Source organism: Ceratosolen solmsi, unplaced genomic scaffold (genome assembly GCF_000503995.2).
Source record: "Ceratosolen solmsi marchali unplaced genomic scaffold, CerSol_1.0 scaffold6, whole genome shotgun sequence".
In the NCBI taxonomy this organism is placed as follows: Eukaryota; Metazoa; Arthropoda; class Insecta; order Hymenoptera; family Agaonidae; genus Ceratosolen; species Ceratosolen solmsi.
This window is the reverse complement of record NW_011948414.1, coordinates 15,644,983-15,661,766: the sequence shown is the minus strand read 5'-3', so window position 1 is coordinate 15,661,766 and position 16,784 is coordinate 15,644,983. Positions and strand designations below refer to the sequence as shown.

The following is a 16,784-nucleotide window of genomic DNA, read 5'->3' as shown; positions in this document are numbered from 1 at the left end:
TTTTTTTTTTTTTTTTGTCCAAATCGGAGGGCTTCATGCATATAAAGATAAACCGAAATTCCAGAAGAAATTTTCAAGTAAATGTGAAAATTGATGCAAAAATAACGTAGAATCTCGGAGAAAATAATGGGGAGGGGGATGGAATGACGACATAAGAAGAGTCTACAAGAGAATAAGAATCTGGTTTCTTGCTTTTGATTTTAGTTTCAGTTTGTTCTTTGGTTACCAGGGTTTTGGTGCTAAGGTAACGCTATTTTTGTTTATCTTCAGATGCAATTGCTCTTAATTTAACTTTTGGGACAGTTCTTAACGTTATCGTATCTTAAATTTAAGGAATATAATTGATACTGTGGAATTTATTTCAAATTAATCATTAATAAATTATATATTTATACAAAAAGACATTCTTGTATTTCAATATGTTTTAATTAAATGTATAAGTGTGATGTATTGTTTCAATAAAGAATCGTTAAACAAAAAAAGAAGTTTTTCAATTGAATTTTTTTTTTTTTTTTTTTTTTTTTCGTAACTTTGAACCATTTTTTTTTTTGTAAAAAATGGTTACGCGTATCCGAAGAATCTAATTTCACATAACGCGAGCCAACAACGATGACGCGAGATATATTTGGAGGAATTTCTTGATTAAAATAGAAGCGTTCGCTGGATTGCGTTACTTATACAATACGTATTCAATACTGAAAAAACAATCGTAATTTTCAGAAGTACCTCCCTTTTGTTTTATCGCCAAACGTAATATTTACAAAAACTATATAATTATAGTAAATAAGAAAAATATTCAACTTATATAAATCCTAAAAATTAATGTATTTTTTTCAAACATATTAATTGTGTAAAAGAATAATTTAGAGTTCAGGATGATGTCTACTTCAAAGTTGGTGAATAAACAATTTAACTCTCCAATTAATTTGTATTCGCCACAATCCATTCAAGAGACACTGGATCGCCGAACAGAAGTTTTATCTAATGGCGCTATCGGGTAAGATAACTTTTTAAATCCCTTAACTGCATTAAAATTATAAAAGTAATAGGAAGAAAATTATTCAAGGTTATGTTTGTCGTAGTAATATTCAATTATTGTAAAATAGAATTATTAAAAAATATCAACAAATACAAGAATTAAATATGCTCGATTCTCAAATTTAAAATAAAACAACATTTTATTTCAAATAAAAGTCTATTAAAATTCAAGTCATATAAAAATGAACAATTATAGAATAGGAAAAGAAAATATATTTTTTCAACTTTACTTGATTCGTATTTCCTGAAAAAAAAAATAGCTTTTTTTTTTTTGCGAAGATTATAATAGTTTCTATATTAAAATATTTTAATATATTTAAACATAAAATATGTTGCAATAAGTTAGAAAAAATTTGTTTATAGTTTTAAAAGTTTTTTATACAATTGATAATAAAAGTTTTCTGAATATATGAACAGGTTTCATGATTAAGTAAAAATTTTTCAAAAATATAATTTTCGACATTTGTTTAATATGATATTCAATTACATTTACAGCATGTTTCAGGATATTTGTATATTGTTTTTTGTAGTACAGAAATTCTTGTAATAAATAAAATATTTTTTAATACTATTTAACATTTTCAATTATTAAGAAGAATAAAATTTGTATGCTTATATATATGAGTATTATGTATAAAAAAAAAAAAACATAAAATTGTTTTTAGTAGTTTGAATATTCATTTTATAACATTTAATATGTAATGTTTTAAAACAAATTTAAAATAATTGTCTTGTATTATTATAATTATTATTATCTTATTAAATTTATTATATATATATATTAAAATTATTATTGATAAGCTGTTAGAAATCTAAATTTACAAACATAAACAGAAATAATAAAAAATTTGTAATTTTCTATTTAATGTAAGTCAATAACTATATTAAAAATAATTTTGATAGTTTTCAAATAGCTTCAGAAGTTTTAATTTATCCTTGTATACATTTAAAATATCGTCATCTGAATTTGTAAAATAATTATCTGCTATTAAATATTTTATCTAATTAATAAATAAAATATTTTATATTACTAAAATTAAAATTAATTTATATATCAAGAGTAAATTTTATAACAATTTTTTTTTAATTAACGGAAAATGTTTACATCCGAAATTTACTATAATTATCGCTTAACTTTTTCGTAGAATTATATTATTTTTTATATATTAAACGTGTATTTTTTAAAAAATTGCTCGTTTATAATTAAAAAAATATTATTTGATAAAAAAAAAAAATAAATAAAAAAAAAAAGAAACAAGTTATTATTGTTATTTGAATTTTAAATTCATTTAAATAGAATTTTTTTAATATTTCAATAAATCACTAAATAAAAAATATTATTTCAAATCCTAATATTTTATAATACATAATAATTAAAATTTTCACTTCTTATGAAATTATTAATAGAATAAAATATAGAATGTTAACTGAACTAAATGTTAAATGAACACTTAAGTATATTGCATTACATATTGTAAATATGAGTTCCAAAAGAATTTTCATGTCAATTGTCAATTGTATTAGAATCACGTAAGAGCCATAATAATAAATTCAATTGAGATAAGAAAAATTACACCGAATTATAGCTGACGCTTGTTTTTAAAAACACAATTATTATTAACAGCAATAGAGATTGAGGCGTCGATAAATTTGAATAATAAGAGTAATTCAGGGCATCTGTATATAAAATGTCAAGATTGTCCAAAATGTGATTCAGCGCAGAGTGAAAAAACACGTACAGTAAAAAAAAAGAAATGACTATTACGAATTGACATTTGTCATGAGGCTGAAGCATCTTATGTACTTAAGTGAGTTTAAACGTCACACGCTTTCGGGAAATCTATATCAATCTTTTTCTTTTTGGCGGTGAATAGAAAAGCTACTATTAAATCGCATGAAGTTCCGTTGTACATCTGAAAAGTAAATTTTTTATTACATGTTTGTTTTATGTTAAACTTTACCTATTTGTAGATTCAAAAGTCTGATTTCATTATTCAAAAAAAAAAAAAAAAGAAAAAAAAGAAAAAAAAACAAGAATATTGAATAATCTTTTCTAATAACAAATTTCTTAGACGAATATCATTCAAATTTATCCTTACAATCTTGGACATCAATGAATAATATGTTTAGAAAATAATCCTTGATTCTTTCTATTACTCTTTTTGTTTTATCTAAAATTTACTTTATTAATGTTTACTCTGTATATATGTAGATCTGTAATAATTATTTTAAATGTATTTATTTGATTGTTAAAGGACTATAAAGAAAACAGTTATTTAATACGAAAATGTTAATAATCTTTTGGTTTTTAAATTTCTTGAAGCTATGTTTGCCATAATTTCTAAATTATCTATTGCTTTTATTGATTCTTTGTTAATTATTTATTTATTTCTTATTCAAGGTAAATAAAAGCAGCTGCATTCGTTAATACATTTAATCTTAATATCTTATTTTCTAATGTTCATATAAAAAAAAAAAAAAAAAAAAAAAAAAAAAAAAAAAGAATGATAAAGTTATTCATATTTAATCTATACTTAGATTATTATGATATAAATAATATATAAATGTGGGTAGTTGTAAAAAATTATAAAATTATGCTCATTAAAATATTATTTAAAATATATATATGACTACGATTTGAAATCCAAATGTTAATATAGAAAATCCGCAGCTATAAAAATGTAAATTTTTAAATGTGTATACTCTAGACAACATAATGAATTAATTACGTCTTTTACGTGTCTAGAATTTGAAAAATAATAAAATAAATAATGCGAATGTCACTCATTTATATGGGACATTTTTCTTAACATAAATAATATCTTGCTCTAGAAAAAAATTTGAAAAATTATGATTTTATATTTATTTTAACTATTTAATTAAGAATTTCTATATTTACTTATATTAATAAATTGTAACAATAGTATTTTCACTGAATGTTAATGTTATTCAATATTACAGAATTGATTTCCATCAATTGGCCAAGCCTACGAATTTACAAAATAGCGCTGTTTTAAGAATGCTTGAGGAAGAAGAAAGAATAAAGGCAGAAAAAGCTGGTAATTAATGATATTTGTATACTTAAATATTTATTATATTTGTATTTTGAAAGTTCTGTCTTGTTTAATCTTGTTCTCTTAAAACTCACAAAGATTAATCTTAAAGAATTTGATAAAATACATGGTTTACTGATTAAATAGTTTTTGCACAAAAATTGTAATTATTAGTTATTTATTATACAGTATTTATCAAAGAAAGATTTTAACAAATTTACAAATTTCAATGATTTATGTTAACATACATCAATTCAATACTCAAGTACAACATTAAAAGCCTTACAGGGAATAAGATATTTAGCGTTAAATTAAAAAAAAAAAAAAAAAAAATGGATTTTGATCGTACAATACCTTATAAAATGTCAGATGAAATATTATTTGCATATGTTACTAGTAGTATCTAAAAATAAACAGTCATTTTACTTTATAAATAAAAAAGACATATAGATATACGTATTTACATATACTAGATGTGTTTGTAATCTACATTAATGTGTTATACATATTTATATACAATTTACTTGCAAATTAATTCAATGCAACATTCATTCGCCTCCTATATTAATAATCATTATGTATTTAAAAAAAAAAAAAAAAAAAAAAAAAAAACACCGGCTTTCTCTATTTTGTCGCATTCACTAATCCGTTTTCATCATTATTTTCGTCAAGCACCCTTCTATGCCCTTCCCTTATTCTTTTCTTTACTATACCCTTTGTTTCAATCTTTTTAAAACGAAGAATGCTAATTACCTTAGGATTTCTATACCATTTCTTCCTCTATGTAATTATATACATTAATTTAATTAATTATTTACACGTGTTTATTTTGAACTCGCATTAATATTATATAAATCGATGAATATTACGGACTTAATATATTATTAGTAAAATGTAGCATTGATATTTCCAAGTTTCTTTTTAATTAATGAATTAATGACAAATTTTTGTTTTCATTTTAAAAATTACTACTGAATCAATAATCAGTAGTCGTTAAAATATATGTTATAAATTTTTTAAATTTTTAAAATTTTTATAAAAATATACTTTAAATCAAAGATGCTACATTTCATGTATAAATAATTCTATCAACAGAACAAATTTGTTGCTTTTCTTATTGTGTGTGAATATAATCTTGTCACATCAAGTGCTACGACCTTCCTCGGAATTTGAGACAAACTTGGCGGTTTTCCCGCCGTTGTCCATGTGAACTTGGCTCACAATATCACATACTGATAAATGTTCTTTTTAATCCCAGTCAGAAACGTTCTTCCTTGAGCACGAGAAGTCATCGTATTATTAAAGTATTCCTCTCTTCCGTTAGCTTGTTGGCATTTAAATTCTTGGCTGCTTGTTCTTTTTGAACAATAGTGCTTAATCCTAATATAATTTTGCAACAGCTAACGCTTTAACATCAGGTTTTATTTTACAAGGCCTCTACTATTATTACTTTAAGAAATAACTGATATGTAGAATATCATTATACACTGCCTCTACCGATCATGGTGTTTAGACAGAAAAAACTTCAAATTTCTCTAGTTTTTGGTAGAATTATTTATTCCGTGAAAAAAAAAAAAAAAAAAAAAAATTGGTCTATCTTGGAATATTGTCTACATACAAATAAAAATCTTTCGATAACAGCGCTTACATCGACAGTTTCTTCGCTTCAGCTTCGTTTTATCCTAATCAAAATAAAGGTGACACTGTTCATAACACGAAGCGATGATTATTTAATTTGAGTCTATATTTTATTTTTTTATTATTTTTTTTTTTTTTTTTTTCAAGTTTAAATTGAAATATTTTTCTTTATTACTGTGATACTTGGTCCCGGTGCTAGTAAACTTCGCGAAGATTACATTTGTATATTTATTCCAAACTGAAATAGGACCAACTATGTTACGAGCGTTTGGTGGTAACAAGTAAAACAACCACTTCGTCCCTATAAATTTAATTTTGTTTTGATTGTTATTTAATTTCTCATGATAAAAAATGATACATTAATAGCGGAAATAGTTACTTTATTACACAAATACTTTATCTAAAAACTTTATTATATGCCTATGTAATGATGATAGTCTCTTCAAGATTTGCACTTAAAACTTCGAATACCAAATACGCCTGTTTAATCGGATAGTACTCAATAGTTGTAATATATTTTCAATAAAAGAGCACTTGACTATTGTACACGTTTTCTCGTACTATTTATGGTACTCGATACAATAACAAGGTGTTGTCGCTTCAAAATGACCGATGTGATGATTTAAAATCAGAAAATAGAATGACTTATTGGAGATCTTTCCCACCATACGTAACAAGATATATCCATCTTGTAAGACTACGTTATTATTATTCTCTCGTGCCAACTCAGTCCAACTCTCGATTAATTAATGGACCGATGTATTACTAAAAATGATGTAAAGTTTTCAATTGAATTGTGAAATTGAAGGTAGTTGAATCAAAATCGGTGCAAGTCGGCTGCGCTTATTGCGAAATTTTTATGAAAATTACTTTATTGTAAATTTTAATTACGTTCGTGAAAATAATATAATTATAACTCTGATACAGTGAAATTTATTAAAAAGCAAGTAGGTAAGCTATAAATAAACCTTATGAGCATATGAATATAAAATAAAAATATAATAGTAACGATAAAATATCGTAAGAGCACAGGTTAATTTTTCTTTCGTAATCATCCATGTATAAACATAATTCAAACTTTTGTAGTTAAATATATAAATATATATAAGAACATATTTATTTATTAAATAATCCCTTTTATAAAGACAACAGAATATCTTTACGAATATAAAGTAGAGAAAACCTATTAAATATCTTGCACTTTTTTTTATAATAAATTATGAATAATTCATGTATAAGCATTGGATTTATTTATATAAAAATAAACAATAGTAATAAAACGAAGGGAAATAATCCTTGTAGTATACTATTAACTATTAAAATACTTATGATCTATATATGGTAATACAAACACAGTATGAACTATAATTGAAAGTATTTTATATTTTATAAACTCTTAAAATTGTAGTAATATTTATTAATAATATATATTTACCGTACATTAACCAACATAAATCAATAATTTAGATTTAATTTATAATTAATTCTGCTTTAATAGAGGTTGCAATGTGTTTAATATATTTATTTATTTCATGGTAAAATTATTTCGAGAAATTCAGACAAAAATTTGTATATTCGAATTTGTATAATAACAAAATTTATAATAAATGTTTATATTAAAGAGGAATTTACTATTCATTAAATATATAAATTTTTTATATGTATAAATAGATCAATTATTTAAATAAGTACTATCTAAGTGAAACTAATATAATATCTTTTTAATTAATGAATAATACAATCGATCAAAAAGTTTTTTAATTTATTGATAATTGGTAATTTTGGAATAATTAGTCACAGCTTCTTAAATAAAACTTCTTTTATTTTTACATCTAAAGTTATGAAAAAACTTTGAATTACTTTTTAAAAAATTTATAAGTTTAGCTCCTGAAACATTGACATTAATACTATAATAATAATTTTACTGTTTTGCAAATTAAATCATTCGCGATTAAATTTGAAATGTAAATTTCTGTTAAAAATACTCTTATCGATTTACTAATTCAGCAAAATAGCAGTAAAATTTATTAAATACAAACGTTAATATTTATTATATACATTGTAAAATAAAATAAAAGTGAAATTTAATTAAACAGAATTTTTAATACTAATTATCTTTAAATCATTACGGAGCAAAGATCCATTCGAATATTAAATTTAAACGTTTAATTTTAAAGATCAACATACCGGGTTTAGCTTTATTAAATTAATAATTTAAAATTATATAACATTAATTATGTATAAGCGTAATATAATCTGTAATATCCATAATATAACGATTAGTCATTATAAGCATATATGTTGACTATTTATTTTACTGTAAATAAATATATTTAAGAGCTCGGGAAATAAAATACATAATTACGAACTTAAATGTAATATTAAAAATATAAAAATGAAATTTAGTAATTTGTAGGATGCGTTATATATTAAAAAATTTCGTTGTATCGACGAATTTTTTTAAGTTACTTTATATATTTTTAAATTATTTTTGAGACTTAAACTACGAGAATTGTAATTTGCATTGTAATCTTGTATAAAATATTTTATTTTGAACATATCATACAATAATGTATGTAGAGTTAATAACATAAAAATAATACTACTACTACTAATAATAATAATAATAATAATAATAATAATAATAATAATAATTATAATAATAAATCATTGTGCAACGAAATATATATATATATATTTTTTTTAATAAATACAACCGAATATAGAATTGCTAATAATCAAAAGGAATTTTCATTCAAGAATAATTGTATGTACATCATACCAAAAAATGACAATACATTTATGACTTTAATTAATATAATTATAATTTATTTTATTTTGAGAATTCATTGTTGTTCTTAACATATAATGTTAAAAAAGATTAAGCAATACGAAAATTAAATGAAAAAGAATTTTTTTGGCTGGGGTACCATGAAAAATAGGCCAATGGAAAAACCTTCCTTATTCTCATTTGCTTTTATATCCAGATTATCGACATTTCTGACATTTAATTACAAGTTTATACAATAATTAGTGATGTTTTTGCGATAATTATTCTTTTTTTTTCTTTTTTTTTTATGTATTACAAACAGTAATGTATATAAATATAACAATAGTGTATGTTAGATTCTGATAAACAAGAATCTTGTTATTATAGTATAAAAGAATAATAAAAATATAAATTAATTGTAAAAAGTACTTAATATAAATTAAGAATGATTTAAAAATATATATTAATAATCATATCTTTCTATTTAGAATATAAAATAGTGATATCTTTGTTAAATAATAAATCAATTAACAGAAAATTTGTTAAACACTGAAACTTCACTAGCAACGCCATAAAATTATATATAGGCAATTTTGTCCAATAAAATATTTCAACATATATATAACCCAATAAAATTTTTTTTTTTTTTTGTATTAAAAATAGTTTCGCAAGTAAGTAAAAATTACTAATTAACCAGTGAACATTTAATAAATATTTATTAAATAATAAATAAATTAGAATATAATAGTTATTATATTACATATGACATGTTTTTAAATTTATAATTTTATATTAATAACAACAAGATAATATAATGATTATGATCAACTTATTTATAATACGTGATGAATTAAATAGTTTTATGGCTGATCTCGTTAAATCGAGGCCATTGGCATAATTATAATGAAAAGTTGATATACGAAAATAGTTGAGATTTATGTGGGAAATCGGTTACAACAGTAAATTTCCATTTTTAAATGAAAACGTCTATAAATGCTAAATTGAAATAGTACAAAGTAACTCAATTTTCCCTCTATCGATCTATAGTCGCATTCATATTAAATATAAATGTAGATTTATATGTCACAATACGAATAGAGAGAAAATATCTGCATGATCACGTGTATAAAATTGCTTCCCCCTTTTCGTGATTTATCCCTACTCCATAAATTTATCTCGCTTAATAGAAACTTGAACTAATGTTCAGATATCCAAATTATTCGTAGTTAGAAACCGAAATATGTACACGGTTGTTTAATTAGTCGAGTATGAGAAACAGCAAGATTAATAATAAGGTACGTGCTATACTGGATTTATCTAATTTTATAACAAAACTTAATAAAGCGTTTCTGTATACATTTTGAGATAATAAAATAGATAATAAATTTTGAAATGTATTTAAAATAAATAGTAATACAAAATTATAATAATTTTTTTTATTTTTTTTTTTTTATTAATATAAATAATAATGAGTAGTGAATTAGAAATAATTCATATTAGTAATTAATCAATTTTACAGAAAAATTTTATAGCGCTGTGTTCGAGTATTCTTTCAATTTTTATAAAAAGTAAAATTTCAACGATAAAAACTTGGTTACCTCGAATGTATATTATATTAATTAATATTCATTAAATTTATAAATATTAATAAAATAACTCGTCTGTATAATATGTAAAATTCGATTCCTAAAGTTTAGATAATAAATAGCTGTAAACGTATAAAGAACAATGATTATCAGATATAAGGAAACAATTTAATGATGAAATGTTTATTAAAGGAATAATAGGATGCAATAATAAAATTAACTTGAAAATAAGAGTTCATTAAAAGAATTTAAATTTTCATTATTAAAAACAGTTTTTAAAATATTATAAACTATGTTTGACAAAAATGTACGAAAATAATATGAATATACTACGAATATTTATTATTTCCGATATTTAATATAATAAAAATAATATCTATTGCTAAGTAAATATATTAGAGAATTTTCAACTTTAATATATTATTACAAAATAAACATTATTACTGCACTATATTTCAATTATTGAATATAATTTTATTGAAATAAAATATTAATAATTCAATTGAAATAAGCTTTTAATTTTTAAAATAATATTTATTTACAATTAATATTATTTTATATTTTTCAATTAATGTATTTTTTTTATATTTTGATTACATATTTATAAATGTATAAATAACTTTCACCATATATAAATCATTATGCATTTTTTATATTAGAAATAAATTTTATTTGTACAATTTGATTGCCTAAAAGTTTTCTAACATAATAATATCTAATTTTTAACAGTTCTACAGTTAACGGATTTTAGTGTAATTTTTGAAAAGCTGAACAAATTTTTTTAAATCAATATTTAGCAGTATTGAAAGATTTTAATTAAAATATTTCTAGATTTATCAATATTAAATATAAACAAGTTAAATAGATGATTTAAGGGCGATTTAAAAATTTCATAATTTTAAATTTACTTTTTAATTAAAAACTAAAATATTCAAAAACTTATATAGTAATTATGATTCAGCAAAATTTTATTTGACACAAATGTTATACTTTATATCAATGACTCTATCAGCAATTGTTTTTCTATTACGCGTATAAAAATTATCTAAAGTATCTGCAACAATTAGAGACTTAAAAGTCAACATTGTTTTTATAATTTAATAGATTGGAATTGATTTATTCAAAATGGACATCATTATTATTAACATTTATAATAAAATACATTTCATTATTTAAAATTAGGTTTAAAAAAAAAAAAAAAAACTATAGTCAATATCAATTAATTGTAGACAACAAGTCAATTTTTTTTAAAGATATTTATGTTAACAAAGAACATATCCTAGCTTATAAAATTATAGTATTATATTAACTTATAGACGTTACCGAAAATTGTAATTGACTATAAGTATTATAATAATAATTTAGGTTCATTAATAATTTTTCAAGTTTACCTATTTAGTGATAGATGAAGCTCTTAGTTGAGTCAGTGTTTTTTTAAATATTTGCTTAATGTATAATCGATAGATTCTCTATCATTATCAGTTATCATTCGAATAATTGCATAGAATTTGTAAGATAAAATTTTTTTACACACAAATTAATTGTAAAACTCAAAAAATAATTTATAGCTTTCCAACATTTTATACAGGTTTGAAGAGAGTTGCGTGGCCACCTCCTCCAGAAGGAGAAGACTACTTTAATTGTATTGAACAGGATCCTATACAAGCAAAGGTAACTAACTCGATTTATCAATATTAGTAATAACTTTATAAAGTTCATAATCCCAATCGGAGCCTTTTGATATAAAAATTTACATAAATATTTTTATCGTTGTTCAATTATAGGGTTGTATTTTTATTTTTATATATGAATTGTAATACTTGTTCAATTTGATTTTTAAAACTGATGCTAGAAATAAACATATATTAACTTAAAAATCCTTATTAATATCGGAAATTGCGATATGATAAATTGTCTTAATCAACATATCGATAAAATTAAAGTAATTTTATAAATGTAAGAATAAGTAAAAATGTGTGTTTTTATTATAATAAATTTAATAGAATAAGTTTTTTTACCTTCAAATATTTGGTCATCCAATGATTATATTGAAAACTATGATTATATAATTTTAAAGATTTTTTTTATAAAAAAATACTCTTATTACAATTGTCTATAATACGGAAAACCATATAAAATATAAGAATAAATAATAAATCATTTATAAATTATATATATTTATTTTTAGTAATGCAAATTTCTGTTTAAGGTAAATTATTAACTAAAATATTAAATAACATGTAAAATTATGTAGATCTATTTTTTATGTAGTGCAACTGTATAGTATTTACTCGAATTACTAGTTAGATTCGTATTAAAAGTAATAAATAATATCCCGTAAAATGCACTTAGTGGAAAGACGTAATTTCTCGTGACTCTATACAACATTATAACTGCCCGCATATACTAATAATATTGGCTTTTTAACATAAATTTGAATATAAATGTATTTATCATAATTCGTTTATCTATATATATATATATATATATATATATATATAATTTGCTTATAAATTGTTTAATCAAGTTAAGGTGATTACTATTAAAAGTAGAAATTTAGAAATTTGAGTAATTTGATAAAACTTGAGAGATGAGTAAACATAAAATTAAAGCATCCATGCTAAATTCGCTATTAATTGAAAAATGTGTGATGGTCTAATTTTAAGGATAAAATCGGAATATCGAAAATAGAATACAGTTATAGAGTGCCAAGTGGGCAGGTAAGACACTAACAATAGCTGAGGCGCGCTCAATGTCACCAGCAAAGTAGCCTAAATTTGGTCTTTTATTTATGAAAACGAATTGAAAACAAAAAAAAACAAAAAACGCAAAAAAAACAAAAAAAAACGCGATTGTACAAAAGACTCGTGGAGTGAACGAGTATGTATTGTACGAGAACGTGAGACCAGCGATCGAGGAGGGCTAAACAAGACAACAATACGGGCAAATACCCGGACAACGCCAACCCCCGCAATTCCAAGGATTGCATTTGCCGACGAAAAATTGGACACCGGTGGTAGCTCTCGTGCCGCCGTCCTCATTGCAAACTAATACGATATCGGCACCACTCATCACCTGGACAAACGCGGCCACGAGAAAAATTCATGCCTTGTATGAGTACGATGAGACCCGATTTCAGAGTCAGCAGAATTCACAAAGCCATATTCTTGGTAGCTGGAGTGATAAGCCTCAACAAACCTTATCTATTAGACAGGTGAGCCGAGCGATTCAAAAGGCTCCAAAAGGAAAGCATCAAGTGTTTATCTTACCAGCTGTCTTTAATTATGATTTTTCATTACTTCACGAGTGTGTATTTTCTTGATCTTTTTATTTTGTCAATATCCTTTTGTTTATACTCTACATAATTAATATATTCTATCTTAACCAATCGAACGTTTATTTACAGGCGTATCTGAGAATTATATAGGTATTTTTTATACAATAAATACTTTTAAATTACATCGTATTGCTTTATCATTAATTTATCGTTTCCAAAGCAGTACGAAAGCTGCGAAATCTACGAAAGCTCATATATTGATTAAACAAAAAACAAAAAACAAAGGGGAAAAAAAAGCACGATCAAGAAAACATTGACTTACATTTATCGAGTAAATGCATCAATGAAAAAATAATTTCTTATAATATTCGTCAATTGTTCGCCGAATTTGTTCTCTTTAACTTTCACATATTTGTTGATATTGAAAAACATTCCATTGTCTGCTTATTATATTACTGTTTTTTTTCTTCCACTTAGCTTAATCTTATTGTAAATTAAAATAAATTTTCTTTAAATTCCATTATAACGTATTACTTTTTAATAGATAGCAAACTGAATGATCAGAGATAATATTAGAATATTGAAATTAATTAACATTTTATTGAAAATATAATTTTATTAGACTCTTTAATAGCTTTTCAATAAATATTATTTACATTCACATATTTTTATGTCGAATACTTGGCATTATAATTATTTTCAATTTCACAAATGACATTTTTTTCGTATTACGTCATGTCCTAAGTGTAATCTAGTACTAAGTTAACTATTAATGAACGTATCTGTTGTTATTTTAAAAATTACTTTCTAATAATTATACTAATAATGTAAATAACAAATGTAAAAAATATGTTTGTAGTAAAAGTTTTATATTTACTTTTCTAAGGGAATATTAAATATGTGTTAAAACTGCATTCTCATCTTTATTTATTTTTTAACTACTCTACTCGTCTAACAAAACCGTTAGAAACTTAATGCATGCAATCACGTATATTTATACAAAGATAAGATAATTGATCGACATATCACATGTCTACGGTTTCTGCAAGTTTGCCTAAAAGCTAATATATAAATAATTAATGATATTTTATGTTTAATGTATTAATAAAGAAAAAAAAAAAAAAAAAAATTATAACATGCCAATTAAGAATAAGTGAATTTTTTGTTCTAAAATGTTAATCTTCGTTAAATTCACCTTAACGCTTTCATAAATTATAATTAATTTAAATTTAGCTTGCACGTATCGTTCTAATATAAAAAATAATCACGCATGAGTAATGGATACAATACTAATTAATTGTTAAATCGTATTAGTTTTAACCGTATTTTTAAATTATCATTATTTTAACTTTGAATCGAACTGAAAATAATAACTTTTTGAATAATTGCATTACGAAATTTTAATTACAACAAAAGAAGTAAATATTGTAGCTTTATAAAAATTTTAATATATATATATATATATATATATATATATAATATTTTAGTAAATATTCATATTAATTCATTTAGCTGGCATTTAACCTATTCGTTTTGTTAAAAATATATTCTTTTAAATAAAAATTTTTTTAAATTATACTTTCATAATATGCAACATTCCAAACTCATTATAATGAAATCATACGACAATTTATTTATATAGTTAAAAGTTATTTTAACGTTAAATAATGGATAATTTAGAATTCATTTGATTAAGGAGTCTTAAATTTTATGTGCAGGAACAATATTCACAAGATTATTATCAACAACATAACACAAGAACACATTTTGAACCACCGCCAACAGTTATAACATTAAGACCAGAGCCTCCAATTTCACAGGTGATAATTTATTAATATAATTATTCCATAATTATATGTGGATTTATAAATTATTCCACTGAAAATGGTGATTTTTGAAAAGCAATTTTATACACGTTTGATAAATTATTTCAAGTATAAGAAAAGTGTATTTCCACAAAATTTACTAATTTCCAACAGTTCGGTGTATTATACTATTATTATTTGTTTTTGTTTTTGTTTGTTTACAATAGACTCTTGCATAAACAATTACGTGGCGGTATATTTAGAGTTTAATAAAATCGAATAGTCGAAACACCGATAAATATTGATTATTATGCGATATGTAATAAAGCCAGAGCACAAAACTTGAATTTTGATGATGAATTTATGATTAAATACAAAATTGGAATTTAAGCAAAAATTACTTTTTGAAAAGCTTTTACGTAATTGTCGAATATTAAAGATAAATAAAATTGTTTGTAAAATAAACGAGATTATTCATCTAGTTGGTAAAATAACGGTGAGTGAGATGACAGATATCAATTTTGGAAAGCATCTTAGGATCGGAGAAAGTAATAGTTAGTTCGACTTTCAGACGCCGTCACCCGTTTATCAAGCGCAACCTGCTGCTATAAATCCTAATAGCAGCAGCAGCAGCAGCAGCAGCAGCAGCAGCATGCGCGGCGACCTGAAGTGGCCACCAGCCCCGGTAAAGGAGCAGGCAGAAGCCGAGAATCGAGCTCGAATTGAGCTTGCCAAAGGACCGGTTTGTCGTCCGCGGCGCGTCAACAAGGACTACAGTGGTTTTTTTGCTCAGCATTCCAGCACCAAGAATTACCCAGTGTACCGGGCCCCTCCCGGCACGCAGTACTTTACTCCAGCATACCAACAATGACAGAATCAGCAGTGCGAGACAACTACGAACCATAATGACGTTCTTCAGCTCCATGGATATATATATGAGAATACAATGTACTCATTTTATAAGTATATATATAGCACAGACAATCATGAGTTACCTTTCCAATGACTAATGAGAGCGCACAGGTTCGATTTAAACCTATGTACCGATTATTTTTAACGATGTAAAATAATATAAACTACTCTCTGTTACTTTAAATAAATATAGAACCTTAAGAGGATTCGTTAGAAATTTTATTAACTTTGACGCAATTATTACAAAACAAACATTTCTATTCGCTTTTGCATTATTTTTTTATCTTGAAATTTTATGTCATTTTTATTATTCCCGTATAAGTTAATTATCAAAGAATTCAACGCAATTAATTTGATTAAATTACATTAAATCTTAATTTTATATTTCTTTTGAAAATACATGCTTGCTAAAAGTTATTCACTACCGAACAGTGCTTACAGTATATTTATTAATAAATTAAAAGCATTGATAAGCAATTTTACTTTAATAAGCCTCTATATATTTGTCATTGAATTATAAAAATAATTTTGTATACAATAATGTCTAATTTTACTATTCTAAAACTAAGTATTCGTAAGGATTTGGAATAGAGTAAATGAGAAAAAATATATCGAAGTAAATATATAGTCCCGAAAATTTTTCACTGCAAAAAATATATCAATTAAAATAGAAATATAAGAAAAAACAAATGCAAATTTATGTTT

General features: G+C 23.3%; 1 protein-coding gene across 1 annotated transcript; it reads left to right on the top strand.

Annotated features, from left to right (window-relative positions):
* The first annotated feature begins 856 nt into the window (after window positions 1-856).
* Window positions 857-16,098, top strand: LOC105368493 (uncharacterized). Its single transcript, XM_011507505.1, has 7 exons — window positions 857-997; window positions 4,000-4,097; window positions 11,674-11,756; window positions 12,752-12,812; window positions 13,067-13,299; window positions 15,057-15,182; window positions 15,739-16,098. The coding sequence occupies exons 1-7, from the start codon at window positions 876-878 to the stop codon at window positions 16,036-16,038; spliced, it is 1,023 nt and encodes a 340-aa protein (XP_011505807.1). The 5' UTR covers window positions 857-875; the 3' UTR covers window positions 16,039-16,098.
* The last annotated feature ends 686 nt before the right edge of the window (window positions 16,099-16,784 follow it).

Bases quoted from the DNA above. Each gene is read 5' to 3' on its own strand.
- LOC105368493 (XM_011507505.1), top strand. From the start codon at position 876: ATGATGTCTACTTCAAAGTTGGTGAATAAACAATTTAACTCTCCAATT. The intron at 4,098-11,673 runs GTAATTAATGAT...CATTTTATACAG, and splicing joins AATAAAGGCAGAAAAAGCTG to GTTTGAAGAGAGTTGCGTGG. The intron at 12,813-13,066 runs ACTAACAATAGC...CGCAATTCCAAG, and splicing joins GCCAAGTGGGCAGGTAAGAC to GATTGCATTTGCCGACGAAA.